At 44.1% G+C, this 14996-nt stretch overlaps 1 protein-coding gene across 1 annotated transcript in view; it reads right to left on the bottom strand.

Moving 5' to 3' along the window:
* SLC18A2 (solute carrier family 18 member A2) overlaps positions 1-14996 on the bottom strand; it is a 54317-nt gene that overhangs the window by 20112 nt on the left and 19209 nt on the right. Inside the window, exons 5-11 of the mRNA XM_065407141.1 lie at positions 13524-13582; positions 10431-10514; positions 7304-7396; positions 6205-6294; positions 6053-6096; positions 5907-5967; positions 865-960 (exon numbers count right to left, since the gene is read on the bottom strand). Coding sequence (XP_065263213.1) covers positions 865-960; positions 5907-5967; positions 6053-6096; positions 6205-6294; positions 7304-7396; positions 10431-10514; positions 13524-13582 — 527 coding nt within the window. The remainder of the gene's footprint in view (positions 1-864; positions 961-5906; positions 5968-6052; positions 6097-6204; positions 6295-7303; positions 7397-10430; positions 10515-13523; positions 13583-14996) is intronic.

Genomic DNA, 14996 nt, shown 5'->3' with positions numbered 1-14996 from the left:
ATTCAAAACTATGAATCAAGTGACCCCCAAACCATCATCTTGGCTTAAATCATGAGACTTTAATAAAAAATAATCTTGGGTTCTTTTTATTTGTCTTCTGGGTTTTGAGCATTTATGGTGCACTCAGGTCACATTTTCATACTTTTCATACTTTTCCACAAGATCCAGAAACTTTATTTTTTAAATGAAATTGAGATTTTTGTATACTCACTGGTCTCCAGGAGCTGGGGCGTCAAGTCAAACATCAAATATTGAAACACTCATACTAAAATCATGATAGCTGGCACTCTGTTCAATCATGCCGATATATAGACTTGGAAGGATTAAGTTTTTATCGGTAAGTGTCAGTAAACATTGATTTCACCATATACACACAAATTGATGAAAAAATATTTCTGTCGATGATCATTGAAATGTACTGATAGGCAAAGTAAGAAAAATGCTGTTTGATTTAAAGCTGAAACTTCAACATATGTTGACAGATTGTGTTTTAACAGTTATAACTCTAACTTTTTGATTCTCAATGTCTACTCTCATTAAATAATTCTGACCCTCCATAATTTCCCACAGTTTAAATGGATACAAATAAAAAATGCTTCAATAAAAAAAAATCTATTATCCATTGAAATTATAAAAGAATAAAAACTGAATTCTGCTGTGTGTATATCTCACAAACAACCTCTAAATATGTGTACATTATCACACAATTGAGTATGATGTTGACGAAAAGATGAAAAAAAAAAGATCATCTTGCCATCTGTCATCAAAGCACCCAAGGAGACCACTGCTAACAAAACCACAATTGGAACAGCCTCATGCTACAATATACTAGACTCAAGTAAAATATATTGCACTGTACTTTACCAAGTTGCCATTTTCTTGAACACATGGTCTCCATCATCCAGATAGGCAATGCTGGTTCCAGCATAGCAATAGCCATGTTTGCAAAGCAGATTGATCCTTAAAGAGAGGAGGGGTTGGGGGAAGGAAATGCAGGGATTATATCACTTGAATGTTAACACCAAAAGCTGAACAGAGAAGGGCAGTGTTTATAGAAACAATGTGCTCTTTGTAGCCCTGTTTGTCGTACACCAAATATTGATTAACTTTAAATGTGGGGGGGGGGGGGGAATCACTTAAGTCTCCAACTTCTTATTTATTTCAGTTCTCTAAGGAATTGTACAATAAAGGTTAAGCTATTTTCATAATGGGGTTGGGGGAGACAAAGATTTCAGTGAGCTTGGTGACATTTAGAAAGTGCAGTAGGGCTGACTGTTGTACAAATGATAAGTTATAACTATAATCTTTTGTTCTTTACATCTGTTCTCTTGGGGCTAAATCCTAGCCCTATTGTGTACAAGGCATGGCCTCTGACCCCATTCCCGAGGTATCTGAGGATGATTAAGAGGCGGCACTGTGTCCTTCCTGGCTCAGTGGGAGGTCCCCATAATTCTGTCAGCCACAGAGAATCTTAAAGGAGCTGTGTATCCCTCAAAGCAAAAAGGAGCTGTGATCCTGGGGGATGCCCTCTACTCCCGCCAGGATATTGGGGAGGATAGAAAGTTAATCTCCCCTTTCTTCATGAGCATCCTACTCACTTCCAGAAAAGAGAGATGTTTTTATTTATTATTACTTTGTAAAACTTGGGCCCATCTTGGCCCCACTCTCCCACTACAGCAGCTCAGCAGGGGCTGCAGTTAACTTTGTAGATGCAGCACAGCAAAGGAAAAGGTCCAAGATCCATTGATGGCTTCTATAGGAAGCAGGGTGCTCATTATTATGGGTTATCCACACCTCGAGAGGCTCAATGTATCCCAACCAGATGCAAGGATATTTCCTCTCCAACCCAAACATTCCAAGGATGGGTCAGGCCTCTCTGCAAAGCCAACATGGGTGTGCATGTAGATAATACTTAGTCCTGCCATGAGTGCAGGGGACTAGACTAGATGACCTCTCAAGGTTCCTTCGAGGTCTGTGATTCTATGAAAGACTAGTGACATGCTTGATCGATAGTAAGAGAAGACCAGAACTTGGCCTCTTATAAAAGTGGCACTCCCTGTGGTCTCAAATATTTTGAAGTGTAGCTGTGAATGAACTGACTGCATTCAGTTTAGCGCTGGCAAAAGATGCATCCTTATCAAAAGTATTCTACAGTAATATTATAAAGTGCTGTCATAGCACTGTTCAAGCTACAGTGTTTTTGACCATTACTGTGGAACCCTCTACTATTTTGTATAAGGGCTGGACTTACAGCCTTGGAGATGTAAATTGTCTATGCTCAAAGGAGATCTAGTGCAGGTGGTGGTATTTCAAACATCCCCACACTGTGTTACAATATGCCTCAGCTAGAGCCAAGTGGAATGTTTTATGAAATTTAACATGCTGTAAATTTACCTGTTGAATTCAAGGAGCCAGAATGACTCATAGTTTCTTTCCAGATTTCCCAGTCACACTTATCTGCATCTTCACCAAATTTTTCCTAGTGTATTTTGTTACATGGTTGAAGTCACAAGGTATTTTTTTCTGATTCCCTGACTAGAGGAGCCTACCCCATTTGCTCAAGAAAACCTGCACAAGCTGGGGGGTGAGGGGTAAGAGCAGGATAGTGAGAGAGATATATGCTTATCTGCTGATACACCACAAAGTGAGCTTCCACAAACTGTTAAAGCCATTGTTGTAACCAGTACCCTTCGATATGTAATCCTCAAGTCTTTCTTTCTAATACTTACAGTCTTGGACTGGTATTCAGAGACATTCAAGTGTCCCTACGGTAGTTTACCAGTCAATTTTTACCTTTAAAAACTCAAGTCTAATTTGTCTGAGGTCATAGAGAAATTATTTCTCCTGGAAGAAACCTCTCATCACACAGTTCAGCACAAAATGAGCACCACTGTCATTCTTTGTTCAAAAATGCCAAGATGTATTAGACTGCACATCTAAGACCCCTAAGACAAACTTGTAGACTCATTACCCATACATTCCTGGGGCAAGCAACAGTGGCTAAAGTAAACTTTCTGCTATATTTTGTGCTCCTGGAACCTTCAAATGTCTTTGAGCAGTTCCAGTTAAATACACAAGGATGCCCTGTCCAAAACCAGAAGTCAACTGAGCCTGAAAGAACACCTTGATGCTGGAAAACCACTTCGTCTCATACAAAATACAGCTGGAGGAATGAATTCTATTGTATCTTAGAATCAAAGAAGAGATCAAGTAACAAAATTCTTATTCAGGTCTTAATAAACTTACCCAAAAATAGAGTTCGAAAACACAGATGTGTATAAAGCAGTTGAGCCCATTTCCCTAACAATACATGACAGAAAATGTCTCTAGGAGAGGGGTTCTCAAACTTCATTGCACCATGACCCCCTTCCAACAACAAAAATTGCTACACGGTGCCAGGAGGGGGGTCCAAAGCCTCAGCCCACCCAACTCCTGCCACCCTGGGTAGGGGGGGCCAAACCCAGAGCCTGACCCCACCGCCCTGGGGTGTGACACACACACACACACACACACACACACACACACACACACACACACACACACACACACACACACCCTCCCTCTACCTACCTCTTCCTTCTTCAGGGCTTTCTCATGATATGTCTCCAATTTGTCATCCCTGAATGTGCTATATACTGTCCATGTATGAAAGCTACTGGAGGAAATATTGAGGCAGTTCGACATGTGATCTCACCAGTATTTGGATGACACACAATTCTATGTCTTTCTTTAAACCCCAATGGTATAGACTGTTCATGCTTTCCTGGTTTGCTGACCAAAATAGGGATTCAAAATAGAATGAGCTCACTGAGGCTTAATCCAGACAAGACGGACATGTAAGCTGAAGAAAGCATCTAAATAGAGTCTGTCCTCATGATTGAGAGGATCTACCCAACTCACATTAATGAGGTGTGCACTCCAGAGGTACTTCTGGCTACCTAAGCCACCTGGGGCTTCAGAAGCAATCAGGGACCCAGAAGTGCCTTTTATCATTTTTATTTGGCATAAAATTGTGACCATTTCACTCTGTGGGCCCTACCACAGTTATCCGTGCCTTTATGATCTCCAGATTGGACTGTTTTCATGCATTCTACATGGGACTTGACAATCATTCAAATGCTACAGCCCAGTTGCTTAGCAGAGCTGGCCATAAGGACCATATTGTACCAGTGCCGCAATGATTGTATTGGCATCCTATTTGCTGTGACATTCATTGGAATGGAAGCACTGAACCCACCAGCGACAAGGAGTGATAACTGAATATACAATATATAAAGGAATAAGTTACAGCAACGGGAGCAAGGAGAAGCTTTCCATGTTTGAGCTTAAGCTCTGTTGGATGTAAACCAGGTCACAAGAAGCACCTCTTAGAAATATCAAGAGATCTTTTCATAGAGCTTCTTGCTACAGATAAGCCAAACTAGTTAGAGAAATACATATACCTTTGATTATAAAGTAGACAATTATGAATCAAGAATTTGACCTACACGCAGAGGCCCTGGAGTCTGAACTTATAACTATGAAACTAATACCTCCAAAATGAGAATGCAGAAGACATTTTAAAGTGTCAATCCATTTATAACTCCTAAAATGCTCATGACTTTTACTTGTGTTTAGCAAGGCTTCCCACTGGAGCTGCAGTGAAAGGTTTGCCCTGGTAGGTAATTCTGGATTACAAGTCTGTCATACTCCATAAATTTCCTGTACATTGCAACCTGACAGTTCCCAGTAGGCTCACAATGAACAGTGGCATCCCCACCCAATCCCTTAGGATAGCACCCTGAGAGAGAGGATGGAAAATTCAAACTTATTTGAGCCTAAGGTGTGGCCTACATAGCTACATCAGCCAGGATTGCGCTTCCTGTGAGAAAGATTAATCAAATGAATAATGCCTGTAATAGCAAATGACACTTACCATTAGACCCTGAGCTACCTGCGAGCAGGTGCATTTCCCAAAATCCTAGAAACATAGTTCATTCCCTAGGTACAATCCAAACTCACACCCTTTCTAATGAAAACAAAGTTCAGCTTAATCCTTTCCCCCAGGCTTGGATGCTCTGATAAATCTTCCCTCATAACTGCTCAGCCACATGCTGGATCTTCTTTCTCCCCAGACAGCCACACTTCCCATATATCAAGGTAGCACAATTGTCTCTTGACTCAAGGTTCACCTACATTGTGCATGAGATTGTGAATAGCATCTCATGTAGACGTACCCTGACATCCCCTGGGTATGTACTTGCTTATGGAGCTAGTACAGAAGCCCGCATGTGGCATCCTCACTTCTATTTTTTCGTGAGCTAGCTAGAGTACAGCTAACGCAGGTACAGCTACACAAGCTGCCATTCATATCCCTGGCTGCAATGTAGACATACCCTCAGTGAGTCAGCAGAACTCACCTAACCCCTTCCCAACAAAACCAACACCTGTTAACAGGTTGGAGTGTTTCCAATCTACCAGTCTGTTGCAATTCCATTAGAGTTTTCCTTATTGCAAAGCATTTATCCTAGTAAATAATAGGCTTTGAAAAAGAGTTACGTATGTGTTTAGCTGACCAGAAGTGGGTATTGACATAAGTCTAACTGATATAAGTATTATTTCCTGAAAGTTTCTCAGGTGAACAATGCATGCTTTACATAGACCTATGCAGAGACGGATGTGAACCATAATCTCTGCTCTCTGGGAAGTTCAAAGTCTGATGTGAATCCAAGACTTGCATCTTGAGCCCATCTGAATGTCCATGAATTATTTTGTTCATGGAACCTTGTTTTAAATTAACATTGCAAATAATTGTGATGCATTGGTAGAAAGTTATTCGTAACCAGGGCCAGAGTAAGGCAGTCTGGGATTCAAGGTACAGCAAAAAAGCACAGTCAGAATTTAATTATATAAGAATTAAACTGTACCTGCGGCAATAATGATATATGGATCTCTCAAGAGGGTCAGTAATGGTGTCCCTTTTTGAGTCTGTCAGACAAATAACAAAACCTCAGGGTTAGGAAGGGCAAAACATCACCCATTATATAAAGTGTTTTTTTATGGTGGTACTTACTTCTGGTTGTGCTCTGGATGGTTGTAGAATAAATAACTGAACAGCTGCAAAAAGAAATCAATGCTGTAGCTGTTGTTTAAGATGGTGGCTATACTACATAGTAAAATCAATGAATGAATTAAACAGAATTATGAATGTTAGTATTTACTGACCTCCATCTAACAGAGCTAATGCTGCCAACACAAGGAAAGGTGCTGTCTTTCCCACAAACTCATACATCACACTCCCAAAAGGTGGACCCACTAGGAAAGAAAAACAAGGAAAACATTCATGGTCCTTTTTCCTTTAAGTGTTCAGCACATTGGGGAAGCAGTTCTCTTAACACTGAAATTCAATGCCAAAATTCCCATCCATCTTAATGGTCATTAGTTAAAATAACCAAAGCACTGTAACTCAGTATGAGGAACATATTTAGATAGAATAGATTAGATTAGATAATTTTCCAGGGATTGTTGTCTGCAGTCTACAAACATTGCCTAAACAAGAAATGTCAAGCATGGGCCACATCCCACTTGCTTTACTCACACAATCAGGTCCACTGATTTCCCTAGTACTATCTGTGTGAATAAGGCAAGCAGGATTTTGTCCCTATGGAAGTAAGAATGCTAGAAACCTGACAAAGGGTCTGAAAGGTGCTCATGAGGATGAGTATAGTAGAAATACTGATCTTAGAGCCGGTTAATGCTGCAGTCAGGAAGATTTTTTGCCACTGACTTAAATTGGAACAGGATGGGCCCAAACCTTTGGCAGATCTATGTTCAACTCTTGGATTTAAAAATAGATTTATGTGGATGAGAACATAGCCCATAGTGTTTGTATTTCTAACTTCAAAGGCTTTTCCAAACAAACTGCAGCTGCACCGCTTAAAAGCCACTTACGTAACTGAGAATGAACAATGATATCTCTGGATGTTAATCACTGTTCTCCAGCACACAGTTAAGGAGAGGCATTCTGAATCAGAGAAGATGATTGGTGACAGACTTTGAAAGTCAGAAGATTTGTCTTCCTTTAGCAAAATGTATCTGCATATTAAATTTATTTTAACTTTTTTAAAACTATTTTTAGTGTGCACCATTAATATAATCTGGAGATAGGATGACAAAATCCTATTTCATAGACGGGAGATACCAAGTGGAATCTCCTATAGCATCCATACAATACAGATATGCATTGTGGGTTTTTTGGATTTGGGGCAGGGGATTGGTTGGTTTTTGGGTTTTTTTGTTCTTATTAATATTTCATCTCACTGACCTAATACTCCCATAGCCAGTCCTCCTAATGCAATTCCCATTGCATTGCCTCTCTCTTCATCATTTGTATAAACACTGGCCAGCATACCCATCCCTAAAATAAAAAAAAAAAAATAGTCAGTTCTATAATATAACTTATTTTCATCATACACCAGTTTATTGAATATTAGAAGATGTGATATTAGACATTTCCTCTGTGTGTGTGTGTGTGTGTGTGCGTGTGTGTGTGTGTGTTTATATATATATATATATATAAACACACACACACATACACACATATATATACATGCATGCCTCCACATGTAACTCCCACTGAAATCAAAGGAAGTCCTGCAAGCATAGATGGCTTATAAGGTTATGCCTCATTATATATGCCATCACACACACAAAAACTATATTAAAAGAACATTATTAGGTTGCAAAATCAAGCACTTAAGGGAAATGCCAGAACAAAGGCTGCCTGTGCAACCTTACTTTGGACCCCTTCTATGTATTCATTATGATACAGTCACTAATTACATGATCACACACTACTTTTTTCCATGTAGTGCACCGAATGGAGACTGCTCACTGAATGAGCAGCTAGTCAATATGTTGTTTACTCCTTGTTCAATGTGTGGTCCTAGGCCTTATTTACTGTACACAATTCAAATCCTGGCTGAAGACAGAATTATTAATTTCTTCATGCACTTTTCAAAGGTGCTCATCATTATACAATAAGTGCTTCACAAATGTTAATGCATTTAGTTTCAGAACACCCCTGTAAAATGAGGGGATACTGATCTCTGTTCTGTGGTCAATAGTATCTGCTAATTTTGGGTGCCCAAATTGAGATGCCTAGGACCTGACTTTTTCAGAGTACTTAGCACTATACAGCAGTTTATATGTTCAATGCACAGCTCCCACTGTATTCTGTTGCAGCTGCCAGTGTTCAGCAGTACTGTAGATCAGACCCCAGAGTCTCAAGTCAGGTGCTCAGAAAATGAGGAACACACAATTGGTGACCACTTGTGAAAAGTCTGGTTTAAGTGACTTGACTAGCAGCACATAGGAACTGCATGGCAAAAGCTGGGATAGAATTCAGTTCTCTAGGGCAGCATTCTACTACTTTAACCATGAGTCTATTCTTTGTCTGCCTGAAATCCCCTGTCTCATTCACTACATTTTCCAACTTCTGCAACAAGTGAGGTTGGGATCAGAGCAGGTCAATCCTGTGCACTGAAGGGTGGTAGGGTTTCTGTGGAAAAAATAGTATGCAATCATGTAACAAAGACTGTATCATAAAGCATTTACATGCAAGCAATCTTAATTCTGTCATTTCCTAATTTTTGAGTGTGACTTTGCAATCTTATTGTTCTTTTTCTCTAATTTCCTTTATAAAAGCAAACTGAAAAAAACAAATTCCCTCATGAGTCATGTGGCGGCATACTGACAAGCAAAGGGGTCACCAGCAAGGTTGGAATCTTTAGAGCCACTGTACAGACTTCTGCCACTTGAGCTAACTGATAGCAGTAGCAGGTTGTCATCTTCTATGTGGACCAACACTAAAGGCAGATGGGACACTTTGCCACTGGATTTCACAGATATTTGCTGACAGCAGAGGAATGGGGAGACTGGGAATTGTTGATTCTGTTCCAGGCTCTGGAGAGGGAGTATACTGTAGTTGGCATAGACCAGTGGTCCCCAACATTTTTCGTCTGGCGGGCGCCAGATGACGAGCCACGGAGGACCGTGGCAGCGGACGAGCATGCACCGAAATGCCACCGACAAGTGGCAATGTCAATAGGCGTCACCGCCGAAATGCCGCCGACAAGCAGCATCATCCAGAGGCGTCGCCGCCGAAATCGGCAGCATTTCAGCGGCGATGCCTCTGGATGACGCTGCTTGTCGGCGGCATTTTGGCGGCTGCTCGTCCGCTAGTCAGTACGCGGGCGCACTTAGATGCCCCGGCGGGCGCCATGGCACCCACGGGCACCGTGTTGGGGACCCCTGGCATAGACTATTCTTCTCATTCCTCCCCAACCATGACCCTTTCTGTCCTGTCCCCTCCAACCTATCCCTCTCCAAGTCCTGTCTCTTTTCTATCCCTTGCTCTTCATCACAGTCCCATTCTTCTCACATAGACAGCCCCTTCTCAGGCTTCTCATCCCAGTCCTAGTGCCCCTCCCACTGGACTCCTCATCTCATTGATGTTCCTGGCATCACTGAAAGTATAGAAAAGATGGTTTTCCCTGCCATTGATTCAGATGCCCAGACTTTGGACCTGAACACCCAAGCAGCCCAGAGCTGCAGGAAAGTCCTGCTCAGCCCTGGGCTGGAGCATGCCCAGTGCAGATGGAGTCTTCATGGAATTTAGCTGCCAACCTCTTAACAAGTCTTTGCTAAGCATGTGCGTGCTGCAATTTTGCAAAGATTTAAATTGGCTAAATTTGGGTGGGTTTTCATGAAGATGGCAAAAGGCACATCCCTGACACGAAGGCCACTCATTGCTAAATTTCAAGTCCCTGTTCCAAAGCATGGAGGCTTTTTGTAACCAAAATAAAAAATAAAAAAAAAGTTGATGACATGATTTTTTTTTAAATGGTCAAAAAACAATGTGTTTTTCCTTAGCCTCATTCTTATTCAGACCCTCATTCTGCGAACTATTTTGATGCAAAATTTCCAAAAAAAATAAAATTAAAAACAATTCCACCTGAGGCAGACTCCCAGCATAGAAATCTCAGCCCAAACAGTTAAGGTTTGGCAAAGTTTTAAGCAACTGAAAACAGGGTCTTATAATGGGAAGTGGCAAGTTACCAGCCTTCAGTGCAGACATCTATTCTTGCTGATCTTTTACATTGATTAAAAGAATTAAAAAATCGAAAGACACTTGTACACAAGTACCCGAAAAAGCAAAGATCTTTAATCTTCTACAGTAACGTGACCCAAATACCAAATAATTTAGAAGTGACATTTCTCTGAGATACTTTCAGCCAGCCTCTTGCATACAAAGTCAAATGAATGTAATTGAATTCAACATTAATTATTGAAACTGCCAGACAAAATACACAATTAAGGAAATGACTGTCACTAGAATGACAAGCTAAAATACAGTTAATTGAATCTATCATATACACTTTCATTCTTACCAGCCACAGAAGAACAGGAGGAACCCACTCCTTGAAGAGATCTTGCTATGAACAGCAAAGTATAGCTTCCCGAGAAGGCAAACACTGCAGAAAAGGCCGAGGTAGATTTTTAAAATCAGGTTAAATCTAACAAGGTTAAAACGTTAAAGATATTTTAACAATCATGAAAACACCATTCAGCCAAGTGTTTTCTGTCACTGTTGTCACTTTCAATGCTAACTACGTTATTTTCTCTTATTACATTTAGATTTGTCAGTGTTGAATCGTTTCTCCACATCTAAGCCTCCTGGTAACACAAAAAAAAAATGTATACAAGCTATCTTTACTAATGAGTAAGGGTTAGAATATGCACTGGTCTAATGCAACTGCCCCTGCCTTCACTCCATCTCCCTGCACTGCTGCATTAGCATGGTCCAATTTGCAGCTCCAGGCATTGGGGAGAGCAGGGGCTGCACTCCAGATGCTCCTTCCCACAAGTAAGTGGGCAAAGGGAGGCTTAGCAATGGCTCTACTCTGCTCCCATTATGTTCTGCCTCACATAGTTGGCTGGGCATGCAGAGGACTGTGTGGCACCCTTATAAGGACTCTAGCAACTTACAGCTCCTCCTAATAGGGGAGCACCAGAGAAACGGTGTCTGTGAGGCACAGTGTCTCCCAGTGCTGCCCCTGGAGGACTGCATCTGTGCACTGCCCCTTGCATTAGGCTGTACTTAAAGGCACTATCTAGCCTCTGAGTCTTGGGTATTGCACCGGATCCTACACTCTACTCTGGAAAGACTCCCCACTGACATTAGTGTAGGGCAGAGGTAGGCAAAATACGGCCCATGGGCCACATCCGGCCTGCGGGACCGTCCTGCCCAGCCCTTGAGCTCCCGGATGGGGAGGCTAGCCAGCCCCCGGCCCCTCCCCCGCTACTCCCCTTCTCCGCAGCCACGCCGCCGCGTGGGCAGCACTCTGGGCAGTGGGGCTGCGTGCTCCTGCAGGGCAGTGCGGCAGCATGTCTGGCTCCAGCCGGGCGGCACGGCTCCCAGACATGCTGCTCTGAGCGGCATGGTAAGGGGGCTGGGGCGTTGGATAAGGGGCTGGGGGTCCTGGGGGCAGTCAGGGGACAGGGAGCAGGGGGCGGTTGGATGGGGCGGAGGTTCTGGGGGGCGGTCGGGACGGGGAACAGGGGGGTTGGATAGGCATGGGGTCCCGGGGGGCCTGTCAAGGGGCAGGAGTGTGGATAGGGGTCAGAGCAGTCAGGGGACTGGGAGCAGGGGGGTTGGATAGGGGATGGGGTCCTGGGGGCGATTAGGGTACAAGGAGCAGGGGGGGTTGGATGGGTCGGAGGTTCTGAGGGGGGGGTCGGATATGTGGCGGGGGCAAGGCTGTTTGGGGAGGCACATCCTTCCCTACCCAGCCCTCCATACTGTTTTGCAACCCCAATGTGGCCCTCGGGCCAAACAGTTTGCCCACCCCGGTGTAGGGTGAACACTTGTCCCTGAAAACAAGGCATGTACTCTTTCAGGGCCTGTTCCTGTGTCACTGTCAGTTTTACAAAATCTGCAAGTTGGCCACTTGAAGGAATACCCAACCAGCTGAGCTGGTGAAGCTGACAACTTGCTGGCTGAACACACATGAGTCTCAAGTACCTCCTCCCCCGACCTTGCACGAGCCCTTGAACCAGCCCTCATGTGCACTGTAGTGAGGTGGTGTGGCTCCCCGCTGCCCCAGAGTGGGAAGAGCCCATCCGGAGGCCAGAGTGGGCGGAGCTAGGGAGCTCAGATCCCGCCCCTCAGAGGGTCAGGCGGCGACCCGGAAGTATAAAGGCTTGCCCTCAGAGCTCAGTAAGGCCTGAGCTGCCGGAGAGGCCAGACACCTCCAGCCTAGCTCGTGACTGGGAAAACTCCGCAGCCCAAGGCAGCCGCCAGGACTGGCCGGGCCTGCCCTGCGCTCGCTACCCAGAGGAGTTGCCGGGCCTGCCCTGCGCTCGCTACCCGGAGGAGTTGCCGGGCCTGCCGCCTGCCCACTACCCAGAGGAACCTATGGTGCTGGACCCCCCAGAGGACAACACCCTGACCCAGGTACTACCCGAGGGGGAGTCTGGAAGTAGCCCGGGGGCAGCCAACCCTAGTCTGGCTGCAGCACTGCCAGAGCCCATGTCAGTGTGTTGCGGCCAGGATCCCCACTGACCCAGCAGCGGGTCTTCTGCCGCTGCTAGGGCCCCGGGCTGGGACGTAGTGGAGTGGAAGGGCCTGCGTCCCCTCTGCCACCCAACTCGTGGGTGGCAGTCTCCCCCTCTCCCAGGCCTGAGGAGGCTTGGGCCTATTGTTATTGCTCAGCCCTGCCTGAGGGCCTGAGCCCCTGACTCATTATCGCCCCGCCCTGACCCAGGGCCTGGGCTCCCAACTGTTTGTACTGCTCAGTCCTGCCTCCGGGCCTGAGCCTTTGACTCCTTGTTGCCTTGCCCTGACCTAGGGCCTGGGCTTATTGCTACTGTTTATTGTGCCAGTGCTCAGCTCTGGCCTGAGCACCTGACCCAGTGTTGCCCCGCCCTGACCCAGGGCCTGGGCTTACAGTATTTGTTCCTGTTACAGCAAGGGCTGCCGAGGGAGACCCCGCGGCCAGACTAATTCCCCAATGTCAACTGTGTGTAGTGAGCCGGTGTGGCTCCCCGCCACCCCGGAGAGGGTTGAGCCCCGGCGAACCCTTGTACATGCACATGCACATATGGCTTTATTCTATTCTTTCACCAGTTTTCACTGAGTTTGATAGAATTACTGATGATTTCTGCTAGTGTGAGCCATAGTCTAATTCACAGGGTGGCAGAAAACAAGTCAGTTGAGTTTCTCAGATCAAGAGAAGGAATAGGCATCCTTTTCCTCTACCATCCCATGTACACCTACTTGATGCCCACCAAAATCACTCCAGACAAGCATTCAAATCTCAGCACCAACTTCTTCCTGTAACAGGCATCCCAGTATTTTACTTTGAAAATAAGGTTTCTCCCCCCCGATATAAACATGGAGTCTTCTGAGAGAGTCAGGTCTGTTGGATCATTTATGAATAATGCAGCATCTGCATCGAAGTATGCAAAAAACAGACACTTACTAATTGTTGACACAAACATGATGCAGAAGCCAGCAAACATTGGAATCTGGTAGCCTATTCTGGAAAACAAAGTCAACACAAATATATTTAAGAATGGTACTTTTTCATGCACACTTTAAAACAGTTTTGTTCAAGTAAAATCCTTGCTGAAGGCAAAGGAGCGTTGCTTTTATCTATTAAGAAAATTGCAAAAACTTAGCTGCTAGATTTGTGGGTTTTGGACTTGAATCAATGTATGTTGGGCCACATGATTAGAATTGTCTGTGGTATAGATACATACCTTCTCATTCAATAGATTGTACTCTGTATCAGAAATCTCAAATGACTTGCCCCGTGTAATTCTAGTCGGGGCGGCTCTAGCTTTTTTGCCGCCCCAAGCACGGCAGTCAGGCAGCCTTCGGCGGCATGCCTGTGGGAGGTCCGCCGGTCCCGCAGCTTCGGCGTACCCGCTGCTGAAATGCCACCGAATCCGCGGGACCGGGGGACCTCCCGCAGGCAAGCCACCGAAGGCTGCCTGACTGCCCCCCACGGCTTGCCGCCCCAGGCACGCGCTTGGAGCGCTGGTGCCTGGAGCTGCCACTGATTCTATTGGTCTAACTCTGCTATACTTATATCCTCTGCAATCCCCCTGGGCTTCAGAGGGGTTGCATGGGGTGTAAGCCTGGCAGAATTTGGCTCTGCATATTGAACTCTGAAATATTCTACTAATGTATCACTGTTGGTTAAGAAACTATTCTGTTCTTCTCTATACACTGAAACTAGACTACCAAGAGCACATAAAACAGTCCCACTAACTGCAGTGAGATATGGTCAGGCCAATGACAGACTCAGTCTACTAGTCCTTACCTGGGAAAAATTTCCATTGACTTCATCAGGAGTTTTGCCTACACTAGAACTGCAGGATTGGGCCCAAAGAGTCTTAAAATAACACTTTGCTTCTCCTGTGGCTTCAGGAATAAGAGTACAGCTGATCAAAACTCTTCATTGGCAACATTTTGCTACAAAGAAATGGCTTTTTCATTAAAATGAGTATTTCCATGGGATGTGAGCCTTGTTATGTGAGCCTCAAATGTATTTGTAAAGAAATCCTTTAAGGGCTCCAAACCTTCACAGTGATGATTGTTTCTTAAGAGGTGCAGAATGACCCTTTCAATGACTTGCAAGGATCAGGTCCTTAAATTGGTAGGCTTGATCGGTTTAGCACTGCAAGCAAAACAGTGGAAGAATTTCTATTGTAGAACTTTTGTTCCTATTTACTATTTATTAAATCTTTAATATATAGGGAAAAACAAACATAATGAACTATACATAAACTTCCTATAGTGTTAACCATTTGCTACTTAACCTTAACTCTACTTGAAACATTTGGTTATATATAATATGAGTAGTTAAAATAAATATCAATAATTTGTATTACAGTTTACAAAAAATTGCTTATAAAAATTCAAATAGTTTTAAATCTTATCCTTATTT

This window comes from Emys orbicularis, chromosome 7 (assembly GCF_028017835.1).
Source record: "Emys orbicularis isolate rEmyOrb1 chromosome 7, rEmyOrb1.hap1, whole genome shotgun sequence".
NCBI lineage: Eukaryota > Metazoa > Chordata > Testudines > Emydidae > Emys > Emys orbicularis.
This window is presented reverse-complemented; position numbering and strand designations above follow the sequence as displayed.